The 14,053-nt window shown below is 50.0% G+C and overlaps 1 protein-coding gene across 1 annotated transcript in view; it reads right to left on the minus strand.

Annotated features, from left to right (window-relative positions):
- Nucleotides 1-2,191: 2,191 nt before the first annotated feature.
- Nucleotides 2,192-14,053, minus strand: part of ABO (ABO, alpha 1-3-N-acetylgalactosaminyltransferase and alpha 1-3-galactosyltransferase) — a 33,292-nt gene continuing 21,430 nt past the window's right edge. The window contains exons 8-14 of the mRNA XM_070472861.1: nt 12,782-12,829; nt 11,733-11,783; nt 11,332-11,391; nt 10,903-10,950; nt 10,073-10,108; nt 7,538-7,666; nt 2,192-3,746 (exon numbers count right to left, since the gene is read on the minus strand). Coding sequence (XP_070328962.1) covers nt 3,056-3,746; nt 7,538-7,666; nt 10,073-10,108; nt 10,903-10,950; nt 11,332-11,391; nt 11,733-11,783; nt 12,782-12,829 — 1,063 coding nt within the window. The 3' untranslated portion in view covers nt 2,192-3,055. The remainder of the gene's footprint in view (nt 3,747-7,537; nt 7,667-10,072; nt 10,109-10,902; nt 10,951-11,331; nt 11,392-11,732; nt 11,784-12,781; nt 12,830-14,053) is intronic.

The following is a 14,053-nucleotide window of genomic DNA, read 5'->3' on the forward strand; positions in this document are numbered from 1 at the left end:
GAGATAACAGTCAGAGAGATTCCTCTACTTACAGCTGTTAGTCCGAAGCCACAAGCCCACCAGCAAAATACAGCTAAAACTCAATAAAGAAAAAAATTCACATCTTACTTGTTTGAAGAACAAGGAGACAAATCTGGGGTGATCACAGCAGCTGGAAACTATAAGGGAAAATGCCAGAAATGAGAGAGCCAGAAAGAAGGAGCCCTGAATTCCGTGTGTAACCTCAGCCTGCGTCTTTGGCTGATCTGTGAGCAGGTCATGTGTAGGGTAGACGTCACGCCACCAAGCTGACTCTAGAAGAGTAATCAAAGAATTGAGCTGCGGCCCACCCACCACAGAGGAGAGAGCCGGAAATTTGGAGACACCCAAGTTCCTACCTCCTACAACAAAAGAGTTAACCTTTTGCTAAGGACTCTAAAAGAAACTCACTCCACAATAAATGATCACAATGTCTAGGAGACAATGAAGAATGAGTAGACACATGAAGAAACAGGAAATGTATCTTCCTGAGTGGATGGGTGGATGAGGCATGAATAGACAGATGGATGACATATGTGAGTGGTACAATCACAGTACACAGCAAAATGTTAATGGTAGTATTTAGGCGATAGGTATGTGAATATTCACTGTACAATTTCTTACAATTTTTTGTTTGCTTAAAATTTTTCAAAATAAAATGTTGAGAAAAACAGATTTTAAAAACCTTGAAGTCTTTAAAGATTTTTAAATCTTTAAAAAAAGATTTGGAAGACATTTATGGGGGAGACCTACAAAATCATTGAAAGATATTAAAGAAGACCTAAATTAATGGAGAGATTTGTTCTTAGTTTGGGATATCCCAATTATTGAAAAGATATCAAATAACTTCAACATAATTCTGATTTTTAAAAAAACCCAGAAGGCTCCTTTGTACAATTTGACAAGAGTTTAAAATTTAGATGGTAATGCAACAGGCCAAGAGCAGCCAAGATATTCTTGAGAAACCAGGTGGGAAGACTTGCCCAATCACATACCAACATCTACCTATAAACCTAGAGTGGCTAAGATGATGTGTTTTTGACATAAGGACAGGCAAACAGACCAATGACACACAGACTAGAGAGCCCCCCAAACACCCAGGCACATACGCACACTTGATATCATGTGACTAATGATACGCGAATCAGCAGGGAAGAGAACTTTTCAGTAAGTGGTGTTCAGATAACGATTACCCAGAGGAAGAAAAGTTAAAATGGGCCCTTACATTAAGATCACACACAAGTTAATTCCAGTGGATTAAGGACCTACGTCTTTAATCTTAGGTCTTCCCCGGTGGCCCAGCTGGTAAAGAATCCGCCTGCAAAATGCGGGAGACCTGGGTTCGATCCCTGGGTTGGGAAGATCCCCTGGAGAAGGGAAAGGCCACCCACGCCAGCATTCTGGCCTGGAGAATCCATCACGGGTTCGCAAAGAGTCAGACACTGAGTGACTTTCACTTTCCCTTTCAAAGACCTAAGTGTGAGGCAAGAACATGAAAGCTTTTGGAGAATAACTAGAAGGCTATTTGGATGATTGCAAAGCAGGGGATGATTTCTCAAATTTACCTACATTAAAAGAGTTGAAATGGCAACCTAAGCATTGGAAGAAGCTATTTTTAACATGTGTCTACTAAAAGTGCTAACATCCAAAATACTAACAGACACCCACAGATCAGTAAGAAAAAGACAGACAGCCCAAAGCGACAAGCTACCAACACAAGCACACCAAACCTGGAGGTGTTTTCAGGCTGGCCCTCTCTCACTGTCAGACAACATGGTGTGAACTAGGCTTTCAGGAGTCCCTGACATTTAGGGAATTCCCCGGTGGTCCCGAAGTTAGGACTCCAAACTCGCACTGCCAAGGAATTGGAGTCAAGCCCTGATGGGGAGCTAAGATCCTGCAAGCAGCGAAGTACAGCACTGCCCCCCACCCCCCCCCCCGCCAAAAAAAAATTAGTTAAAAAAAAAAAAGAAGAGTTGCTCTGCTCAAGGGTTGTGTGGCAGCCTGGATGGGAGGAGGGTCTGGGGGTGAACGGATACCTGTGTGTGTACCGCCGAGTCCCTTCCTTTTCACCTGAAACTACAACATCGTTAATCTGCTATACCCCAAACAAAATAAAAATTTTAAATAAAGTTGGGGGGGGGGGTAAAGAAACTGCAAAACAAAGAGTTCCTTAAATTTATGCATTCACTTTTAATTTAATTTTTAACTTAATTTTTTTTAACTTATTGATTTATTTTTGACTGCACTGGGTCTTCCTTGTGGCACACAGACTCTTCCTTGCAGCACGTGGTCTTTGGGTCTTTCTCCAGTTGCAGCAAGTAGGGGCTACTCCTTTAGGTGGCTTCTCTTGTTAGCTCTAGAGCTGGCTCTAGCTGGCTCTAGAGTGCCAGCTCAGTAGTCGTAGCCCCACAAACATGTGGGAGGGATCTTAGCTTCTGGATCAGGGATCCAACTTGTGTCCGTAGCATTGGCAGGCAGCCTCTTAACCACTGGATGGGTACCAAGGAAGTCCCTTCCTTAAATTTAAATGTGAACAGTTTGGAAAGTCCCTGGGCATCAGGCACTGAGGTACGTGCTGATGGACAGAAAGATGAAGACATCTTGACCTCCACGCTCAGGATCTCACATTATAATGGGCAAGACCAATGGGCAAGGTAGGCAGAAAGGCAGGCACAGCCAAAGGAATACCCTTAGCGCTTTATGCAAATACAGTCGTTTCTGTTGTTGTTTCGTCAGAGGGAGGTGCAATTCCCGTCAACGGCTGGAAGAAGAGAGAACCAGAGGAAGCGTCCCAGGAAGCTGACCTTGTCAAGCCTTTGGGGGACGAGTCACGTTGAAAGAGAAGGCGGGATGAGGCGGGAATGAGGACTGCAGGGCTGGCTTTGTCCGCTGAGTGGAGTTCCCTCCAGAAGAGGAAATAAGGCGATGGCATCACCCGCGCCAGCAAACCTTTGGCCAATCCCTTACCGAGACGGTAGAACTGCTGACATGCGCTGCGGCCTGACACGCGCGGCCTTCCCCGGCAAGTGCATTCTCATCGGTTCCGAATCTCTGCGTGGTTCTTGGGCACGGCCACGTAGCGCAGCTTCCGGAGGAAGGGCGGTCTCTGCAGCATCCGCTCGTCCCACAGGTACTCGGGGGACAGCACCTTGCTGGGCTTGTGCGACAGCAGGTACCGGTTCAGGTGGCTCTCGTCATGCCACACGGCCTCGATGCCCCGGGCCTGGTCGGCCGTCATGGCCTGGTGACAGGCCGTGGTGAGCCGGTAAACCTCAGGGACCGACCCCCCGAAAAAGCCTCCCGCGTAGTAAAAGTCGCCCTCGTCTCTCGGGATGTAGGCTCGGGACAAGGGCCGGCGCTCATAGGTGAAGGACTGGCGGTCGGCTGCGTAGAAACCAGGGTGCAGGGTCCCGAAGAGCGGCGCCAGGATCTCCACGCCCACGTGGTCGCTGAACTTCATGTCCACGTCCAGGCACACCAGGTAATCCACCTCGCGCAGGAAGCGCTGCCGGGAGAAATTGCTGATCATCTCCATCCGGTGCATGGAGATGTCCTGCCAGCGTTTGTAGCTCCCCACCTGGAGGACCACCACCTGCCTCCCGGCCTGGAGGGCGATCTGCGGCATGTCCGCCGGCCGGTCGGTGAAGACGTAGTAGGTGACTTTGTGTCCCACCATGAAGTACTTCTCCGCCGTCTCCAGGAAGAGCCGAAGGAAGACCACGTATCTAAATCCAACAGGAAAGAGAGGGTGGGAGTTAACAGAATCAAACAGCCGGCAGAAGAATCCACTTGGGCAAAAACAGTTTATGAAACCTTAGCCATACCTTGAGGATGTTACACTAAGTGAAATAAACCAACCACAAAAAGTCAAGTACTCTACGATTCCATTTAGATGAGGTACCTAGAATAGGCAACGTCTTAGACACAGAAATAGAATGGCAGTTGCCAGACACTGGGGAAATGGGGAACCTGGAGCCAGTGTTTAATGGGCACAGAAATTTTAGTTTTGCAAGGTGAGAACCGTTCTGGGGAGGGACAGTGGTGATGGTCGTACCACATCTTGAGTCTGTAACACTGCTAAACTGTACACTTAAAAATAGTTAACATGGTAAACTTTATATTATGTGCATTTTGTGAGTTATTATGTGAGTTGTGTGTGCTCAGTTGTGTCTTGACTCTTTGCAACCCCATGGACTGTAGCCCACCAGGCTTCTCTGTCCATGGAATTTTCCAGGTGAGAACACTGGAGTGGGTTGCCATTTCCTCTTCTAAGGGATCTTCCCAACCCAGGGATCGAACCCAAGTCTCTTGAGGCTCCTGCTCTTGAGGCTCCATTGATAACTGGATTCTCTATCACTGCATCACCTGGGAAGCCCTATGTGCATTTTACCAAAATTAAAAATCAGAAACAAAACCATAGCCATTCCACTAGCTAAACATAACAGTACCAGACCCTGACTGGCTAGTGAGAGGAGGGGTTCAGATTACTTGGTGTTGAGCAAATATTCACAACCATAAGATATTTGATTAATCCACAAGTTTGGCAAAAATTCAAATGATTGATAGTATCCAAATGGCGGATGTCTCCCAGCTCAGGACCATCCAATGGCTTCTTGTCTTTTTTTTTTAATTGAGATATAGTTGATTTACAATATTATATTAGTTTCAGGAGTACACAATAGTCATTCCAAATTTATATAGATTATACTCCTTTTAAAGGTATTGTAAAATATTGGCTGTAAAATTGGATCATAAAGAAGGCTCAGCACCAAAGAAGAACTGATGCTTTCAAATTGTGGTGCTGGAGAAGATTCTTGAGAGTTCCTTGGACAGCAAGGAGATCAAACCAATCAATCCTAAGGGAAATCAACTCTGAATATTCATTGCAAGGACTGATGCTGAAGCTCCAATACTTTGGCCACCTGATACAAAGAGCAGAGTCATTGGAAAAGACCCTGATGCTAGGAACGACTAAAGGCAGGAGGAGAAGGGCATCACTGACTCAATGGACGTGAGTTTGAGCAATCTCTAGGAGACAGTGAAGGACAGGGAAGCCTGGTGTGCTGCAGTCCATGGGGTCACAAAGAACTGGGCAAGACTTAGCAACTGAAGAACAACAACCTTCCCTGTGGTGTTCAGTATAAATAAAGCAAACAGATGAATATAACGCAACAGAGGCAGACTCACAGATTCAACAAACGTGCTTCCAATGGGGAGAGTGGCGAGGGGAAGGGCAAAACCGGGGCAGGGGCTAAGAGCTACATAAATAAATGGCTTCTGAGACTTCCCTGGTGGTCCAGTGGTTAGAAATCCTCCTTTCAATGAAGGGCCCACGGGTTTGATCCCTGCCCGGGGAGCTAAGATTCCACACGCCAGTCAGCCCAAGCACTCTGAAGCCCACCCACCAAAGCAAGGAGCCTGAGTGCCACAACTAGGACCTGACACAGCCAAACAAATAAATATTTTTCAAAAAATACCATTGGGCTTTTAAAAAATAAATTAAATAAATGGTTTCTTGTCTTAAAAAAAAAAAGGCAATTCAAGATCCTGCAATGGTCTAGCAGGCCCTACAAGATCCGCTCTGACTTGTCTTCTTCTCTCTCCTCCATCCTCTGTGGGGCAGGCCAGCTCCTTGATGTTCCTGACACATGCCATGCATCCTCCTCCAGGCCTCTGCACCTTCTTCTGCCTGGAATCCGTCCCCTGCAGTGTTCACCTGGAGGGGCATTCCATCCTCTGACTAATGCCCAGACTGGACGCGCCCCCGGCCTCGTTCTGCTGGCACTTACACCAGCACAAAGGTAAAACTCCAGCAGGCTGTGCCCTTAACATGCCCGTCTGACCATGTGCAAATTGTAGCTCAGTAAAAAGGAGCAGCGGTGGAATATTACTCAGCCATAAAAAGGAATGCATTTGAGTCAGTTCTAATGAGGTGGAGGAACCTAGAGCCTATTCTACAGAGTGAAGCAAGTCAGAAAGAGAAAGATAAATATCGTGTTCTAACGCATATATACAGAATCTAGAAAAATGGTACTGAAGAATTTATTTACAGGACAGCAGTGGAGAAACAGACATAGAAAATAGACTTATGGACATGGGGAGAGGGGAGGAGAGGGTGAGATGTGTGAAAAGAGTAACCTGGAAACTTACATTACTATACGGAAAACAGAGAGCCAATGGGAATTTGCTGTATGGCTCAGGAAACTCAAACAGGGGCTCTGTGTCAACCTAGAGGGGTGGCGAGGGGAGGGAGATGGGAGGGAGGTTCAAAAGGGAAGGGATAGATGTATACCTACGGCTGATTCATGTTGAGGTTTGACAGAAAACAACAAAATTCTGTAAAGCAATTATCCTTCAAGTAAAAAATAAATAAAAATAAATAAAAAGGAGCAAATAAACATGAAAACAGATTACTCTCTATCCCCTTGCCCAAACTCAGTTATTTTTTAGAGCTCATATTGTCATCTGACGTATTTTTTTTACACTCACACAATCTTTTTAAAAATATGTATGTATATGGTTGCTCCAGGTCTTAGATGCAGCACACAGGATATTCACCACCTCATACTGGATCTTAGTTGCAGCACATGGGAAAATCGAATATTGACACACAGAAGAATGAAAACAGACCCCTGTTTTACACTACTCAGAAAGATTAACTTGAAATGGATTGAAGACTGACGTGTAAGACCAAGACCATAAGATACTTAGTAGAAAACAGTGGGGAAGCTCTTGCACCTTGATCTTTGCAGTGACTTATTGGACGTGACACCTGAACCACAAGTAACAAAAAATCAACGAGTGCCGATACATCAAACTGGAAAGCTTCTGCAGAGCAAGAGAAATGATCAACGGAATGAAAAGCTGACCTACAAGATGGGAGAAGATAGCTGCACGCAGCTGGCCTCCCAGGGTGACAGACTGGGGCAGTGGGGCACCAGGGTCTGCGTTGTGGTGGGGTTGAGCCCCTGGCACAGTGGCTGGTACTGGAAGTGGTGAAGTGAGCTGCCCATCTCTAAAAGGTTGACAGTGACCTCTGGGGTGATGACTCTCAGCTGTGGGACTGCTATTTTGAGCAGGCGTTCCCAGGCAGCACCAGTGGTAAAGAACCTGCCTGCCGATGCAGGACAAATAAGAGACAGGGGTTTGATCCCTGGGTCAGGAAGATCTCCTGGAGGAGGAAATGGCAACCCACTCCAGTATTCTTGCCTGGAGAATCCCCTGGACAGAGGAGCCTGGCAGGCTACCATCCAGAGGGTCAGAAAGAGTCGGGCACAACCGAAGTGACTTAGCTCACACGTACACACGTCACGGTGCATATATATAGATATATATGACTGCCTAGTGACCCCTGCACAACCCAACCCACATTCACCTACACCCAAAGTCACCCATGCCTCTGAACCCCCCACCCACCCTGTGAGCTGAGCACCTTGTCCTGGAAAACAGAGAGAAGTGCTACCCTGCAGCTCAGGCCGGCTCCCTGGCTCACCCTGGGTGAGCGTCCATCACTTACTTTTTAATGGCAAACACAGTCAGCCCAATGGTGGTGTCTCTGAATTGCGCATCCAAGATGGCAGAGTCGAAGGTCCCGTCCCAGATGATGGGAGCAAACCAGGGGGTCATGACCAGCACGTCCACTCTCCTGGGGAGAGGAGTCACAGCTCGTGAGAGCAGGTCACAGGGATGTGGGCCACAGAGGAGGATTTGTCCAAAGCTGCACAGTCCGTGAGCTGCAGCTCGGAGCAGACAGGACTCGGGACTCCCAGCCCAGTGCTTTTGGCGGCATAAGCTCAGCACCCAGCACTCAACACTTCCACCCTTCACTGCCCTCACTCAGAGTACCTCCTGAGTCCCAGCCATGGGCTAGATCCCCTGAGACATCCTTCTATGAGGCCGTCTGTTTGCAGGAGGAGCACAGTCTCGAGGGCGGGCAAGCGCTAAGCCCTCCCGCAGCACGCGGGAGCTTTGCCGTAGCAAGAAATAGACATTTGGCCTCTGGCACAGCACTCGGCTTCTAGGGCCCTTGGGAGGTCCTGGATTGTAGGAGCATCTTTTGTTCTGATGAGGTGACTCTGGGTGGGCTTGCGGGTAGTTCAGGATGAGGGCTGGTCACCAGAAAGACCAAGCCAGGATTAGAAACTTGGAACTTAGAACTTTCTGCCTCACATCCCTTCCTCCTGGGAAGGCAGTGGGGCTGAAGGTCAAGTTAACAATCAATCACGCCAGGGAGATGAAGCCTCCATAAACATCCCTTCACTGTGGGGTTCGGAGTGCTTCCGGGTTGGTGAACACAAGGAGGTACTGGGAGGGAGGTGCTTGGGCGCTCTGTCCCTTCCCCATCCTGCCCTGTTTACCTCTTCATCTGACTCTCCCTGAGCTGCATCCTTTAGAACAAGCCAAGGATCTAGTAAGTAAACTGTCTTCTTGAGTTCTGGGAGCATCCCAGCAAACCATCACACCCAAGGAGCGGGTGGTGAGAAATGATTTACAGCCCGTCAGTCAGAAGCACAGATGACAACCTGGAAACTGCGACAAGGGTCTGAGTGGGGGCAGGCTGCGGGGCTGACCGTCCACCTGCGGTGTCTGTGCTGACTGCAGGGAGTGTCAGAATCACCTGGTGTGGATAACCCACACGCTTGCTGTGAGTAGACAGAACGAGGTTTGCTTTCAGAGACAGAGCTGAGTTTCAAGCCCCTCCCCTCACAGGGGCTCTTTGTGTCCTGTGATCTCTGCCCCTTCTCCATTCTCCAGCCGGCACGGATCCCTCTGACCTCCCCCGACTCTTATTTCACGAGTGTTCATTCACTCGTTCATCACCCTGCCAGGACCCACCAAAAAAGTTCATGCCAACCTGCCCCTCCAGATGTGTGCTGACCCCTGGAAATGTGTGCCACTAAAAATTGTCTGGGAGTCACAGAAAAGTAAAAGGAACCAGGCAAAATGACTGTTAATATGATAGACTTGGTTCAACTCAATGTATCCAAAATATTATCATTTCAGTATGTAATTGATGTATTTATTGAAGTATAGTCAACTGACAATGCTCTGTTAGTTTCAAGTGTACAACAAAGTGGTTCAGTTACACATCTATACACATATATCCTTTTTCAAGTTCTTTTCCCATATAGGATATTACAAGATATTGAGTAGAGTCCCTGGGCTATTCAGTGGGTCCTTGTTGTTTATCTGTTTTATACACAGTAGTGTGTCTATGTTAATCCCAAGCTCCTAGCACACTTTTCATGTACAAAGTGTTTGGCATCCACGGTGCACCTCACACTGACAGCACAACTCATTCTAGAGTGGTCCTGTTTCAAGTGTTGAAGGCCACACATGGCTGGCAGCTCTGGAAATTCAAGGAGGTGTGCATGTGGGTTTCAGAAATGACAGTGAGCACCTCCAGGTCCCCTGGCAGGGACGTGGCAGGATGTGACAGACGCCACTCAGCTTGTGTCCTGACCTGTCCCTCTGCAGCTGAGGGGCCTCAAGCAACCTCCTTCACTTCTCTGAGCCTGTTTCCCTGCCCACAAAACGGGGCTGATCGGAGTGGTCTCTGGGCGACTTCCTGTCCCAAAGCTCGGGGATCCAGTGCCTCACTGACAGGTTGCCAGTACTCTCTCTCGGGCAGTGGAAGCAGGAGGTGTGGGCACAGGCAAGGAGACCCGGATTAGGAGACAGGCACTGGCATATGGGGGCAAGTTGGGACCATCAGCCCTCAGACATTCACACCCATGGAAAGGCCTCAGGCAGAACCCAGTCCAGACCCCAGCTTCCTTCCCCGAGAAGAAACAAAGACGTTTCCATGCCTGGGGTGGACTTCTGCACAGCTCCTGGTGACCACAAATTAGAGGCATCTTCCATCGGCCCTTCAACGTGTACCAAACCCACTGAAAACTAGCCCAGCCTCCCATAGCACAGACAGAAAGGAAAGCAAAAGGGCAAAAAGAAAGACAGGAACCAGGGAGTGAAGCGAGAGAAAGGCAACCACAGGGTAGGTGGTGGCAGGGAACCCACCAGTCGCAGCCATGGCAGAAACTCGTCTACTTACGAGGGCTTGAGCAGCTGGGCCTTGGGGTAAAGCAACCTGTGGACAAGACATGCGTGTGAGCAGACACTCACATCACCAATGCCAGAGCTGCTAGGAGCCTCTTCCTGGTTCAGTGGGCAGCTCTGCCAGGAGGCGGCACTCAGCCACAGGGAATTCCTTCTTTCCATCCTCCCATCTTCCTTCATCCAGCTACTTCCCACCCCCTCCCCCAGCCCAGGGATGCCAGGGGCTTCCCCAGCGATAAAGCGACAGATAAACTGATGGGGTAGAAATGCGACGATGGGCTAGGAGGTTCTTCCCCGTCTCATGCTCGGCTGAGGTTAGAGACCCTCCTGTGGTTTGTAAGTCCTCCTTGTGGTCTAACTTGTTATGAAGAAGGTCTTCGTGTCCTGCTCTATTCAGGAGTGGGAAGCACAGGGTGGCCTCTCCCACCCTGTCCACCGGCAGCATCCCGCCTGGAGCCACCTCATCGCCCCCCTCCACTCTCCTGCTGACTCCTTCACCCTCTGTGCCCTCCCTGGCAACCCTGTCAGTTTTCAACAGAGCTGAGAGCTTAGAAGCTACAGCTAGCCTACCCCGGGTAAGACCGCTGAGCTGGGACAGCCGAGACCGAGGTCACAGGGGGCTCACCCGTGACCTCACCATCTGACGCCTGCTCCCCCAGCTGCCATCCTCTTCTGCCCCTCGGTACCCTCCTTCCCGCTTCCCTTGCTCCTTCCCTCCTGATAAATCTCACAATCAGCCTCGAAGGGGTGTGAGGGGGACAGTGGAGCGGGGAGACAGCAAGCTGACTTGCTTGGAAACAGGCCCAAAGACGCGGTCTCCAGTACCTGGGGACTTCGGGTACCCTGCAGGTGTCCAGGCGGCCGTCACCTTCACTGAGGGAGGAAAACAGGGCGCTCAGAGCTGATGGCACTGGGAGAAGCACTGCTCTGCGGCCCGGCCGGGGTCCTGAGGGCCACCCCGTTACAGCCCCTACGGAGGAGAGCTCCCCGTGGCTGCCGAGCTCGGCCGTGTGGCCAGGTGAGGCGACCGGGGGCGGGAAGCTGGGCGAAGACACCTCGGACAGGACGGCCGGCCGCGTCTGGGCGCCTGGTGCCCAGTCTGCCCCAAGCGATGCCACAGCCGACGGTGACAACCAGCCTGGGGAGAGCCCCGCTCCCGAGGGGAGGAGCCATGGACGCCCAGGCCGGCCCTGCGATCGGAAGGGAGGCTCTGGCAAGGCCCCCTCAGCCCTGGGAGCCCAGCGGCCGCCCTACCTGGACTCCTTCTTCTCCAACAGCATCCTCTGCAGAACCACGCCGTTTTCATCCTGGCTGCTGAGGGGACAGGCTCCCAGTCACCTCAGGAAAAACGAGCGCCTTGCTAACTCAGCGCCCCTTTAAGAGGGGAGGGGGCTAACTCGGCAAAGACCAGGATTGCGTCCACTTCCCACAGCCCGGCCCTCCTGCTAGCCCCGCCCCTTTCTGCCAGCCCCGCCCCTCACACGAGTCCCGCCCTCTTCACCAGCCCCGCCCTCTCCACCAGGCCTGTCCCCTCCCCACCAATGAAGCTGGGAGGGGCCTGGCCGTCCCAGTCCAGAAGACCAAGCAGTCTCCAGCTGCTGGCAAGGCTCAGGAATGCCAACTTTTGTGGATAAAAAGGAGGTGAAAGTCATTACCTCAAAGGCAGGCTCTCCCGTTGGCCCTGCAGGTGGTGGGCCTCAGGGCTGCTAAGACATAAAAGCCCGGTCAGCTCAACCCATTCATCCACCCTTCTACCCAGCAAGGATTTGCTGGGCCCCAAGGCCTGAACAGGGCAGGAAGCTGGGCCGGACTTGACTTCGAGGTCCTGCCTTGCGGGCTCCTTCAGGAGGCTGGTCAGGAGAGCTCACCTTATCTGTGGTCGGTCAGCCAGAGACTGACGACCGCGGAAGAATTAGCTCTGGGAGGAAAAATGAGCCTTTTCCCTTCTGGGTGCTAATGGGGTCAGAGGGCACTCTGTCACGGACTGGCCGCTGGGGATGGCTTTACATGGAATCAACACTGGTCACTGGACTATAAAGAAAGCTGAGCACCAAAGAACTGATGCTTTTGAACTGTGGCGTTGGAGAAGACTCTTGAGAGTCCCTTGGACTGCAAGGAGATCAAACCAGTCCATCTTAAAAGAAATCAGTCCTGACTATTCATTGGAAGAACTGATGCTGAAACTGAAACTCCAATACTTTGGCCGCCTGATTCGAAGAACTGACACATTTGAAAAGACCCTGATGCTGGGAAAGATTGAGGGCAGGAGGAGAAGGGGATGACAGAGGATGAGATGGTTGGATGGCATCACCGACTCAATGGACATGGGTTTGGGTAGACTCCGGCAGTTGGTGATGGACAGGGAGGCCTGGCGTGCTGCAGTCCATGGGGTTGCAAAGAGTCGCACATGACTGAGCAACTGAACTGAACTGAACTGAACTGAATGCTGGTCACTATTCATCCCCAAACCCAGGCCTGGAGCTGCTGCCAGCCATAAAGGGGTCCTCTCCAACAGAAAACAGGATTCTGTCTTTGTAGTTTTTTAGGTTTGAGAAAACATGGTAGAGAGAGGAACTCGGAATCAGCCAGGAACTGAGTGCCTCTTTCATTATAAGGACCTCCAATTCACTGCACATTCTATTTTTATTTCTGTTCTAGATCTTTCTAGAAGGAACCACCTTGACTCCAAAGACCCATCCATTACCTTTGAGAGTCTTCTGTCTGTCTTCTGGGGATCAGGCTGAACACGTTGCTGGGGGGACAAAAGAATGTGGAGTTGAGTCCTCACCAGACAGAGGAGAGAAGACAGGGTGGTTTCAAGGCTGAGACTTCAACACAGCATTCTGACCGTTTGGTCTCTGGCTCCTGAGAAAGTAGATGTGGGGCCCGAGCGGAGCCAGTGGGACATCTCACAGGGGTGGAAGGAGAGAATGGGGTGCACAGGCAGATCCCCCTGGTGGTGCCCTAATCCTCCCTTCCCCCATTCCACCCTATTTTAACCCCATGTCATCACCCTAACTAATAACTTGAAAAATATCAACAACCTCAGATATGCAGATGACACCTCCCTTATGGCAGAAAGCGAAGAAATAAAGAGCCTCTTGATGAAAGTGAAAGAGAAGAGTGAAAAAGCTGGCTTAAAACTCAACATTCATAAAATGAAGATCATGGCATCTGGCCCCATCACTTCATGGCAAATTGATGGGGAAACAATGGAAACAGTGAGAGACTTTTTCTTGGGCTCTAAAATCACTGCAGATGGTGACTGCAGCCATGAAATTAAAAGATGCTTGCTCCTTGGAAGAAAAGCTGTGACAAACCTAGACAGCATATTCAAAAGCAGAGACATTACTTTGCTAACGAAGGTCTGTCTACTCAAAGCTATGGTTTTTTCCAGTAGTTGGGTATGGATGTGAGAGTTGGACCATAAAGAAAGCTAAGCGCTGAAGAATGGATGCTTTTGAACTGTGGTGTTAGAGAAGAATTTTGAGAGTCCCTTGGACTGCAAGGAGACCAAACCAGTCCATCCTAAAGGAAATCAGTCCTGAATATTCTTTGGAAGGAATGATGCTGAAGCTGAAGCTCCAATACTTTGGCCACCTGATGCAAAGAACTGACTCATTTGAAAAGACCCTGATGCTGGGAAAGATTGAAGGTGGGAGGAGAAGGGGACGACAGGATGAGATGGTTGGATGGCATCACCGACTCGATAGACTTGAGTTTGAGCAAGCTCCGGGAGTTGGTGATAGACAGGGAAGCCTGGTGTGCTGCAGTCCATGGGGTTGCAAAGAGTTGAACACAACTGAGTGACTGAACTGAACTGAATAGCTTGTAAGTGCTCATGGCCTTGCTCTCTGTGGATAGGGGACCCCAGCATTAGATTCATCTGGGGAATTGTTTTTAGAGGCAAATCCAGACTTCCTGAATCCAGACCTGAGCAGTTAGGAGGGGTGTGTGTGTGTGTGTGTGTGTGTGT

The sequence above is a fragment of the Odocoileus virginianus genome, chromosome 2 (assembly GCF_023699985.2).
Source record: "Odocoileus virginianus isolate 20LAN1187 ecotype Illinois chromosome 2, Ovbor_1.2, whole genome shotgun sequence".
NCBI lineage: Eukaryota > Metazoa > Chordata > Mammalia > Artiodactyla > Cervidae > Odocoileus > Odocoileus virginianus.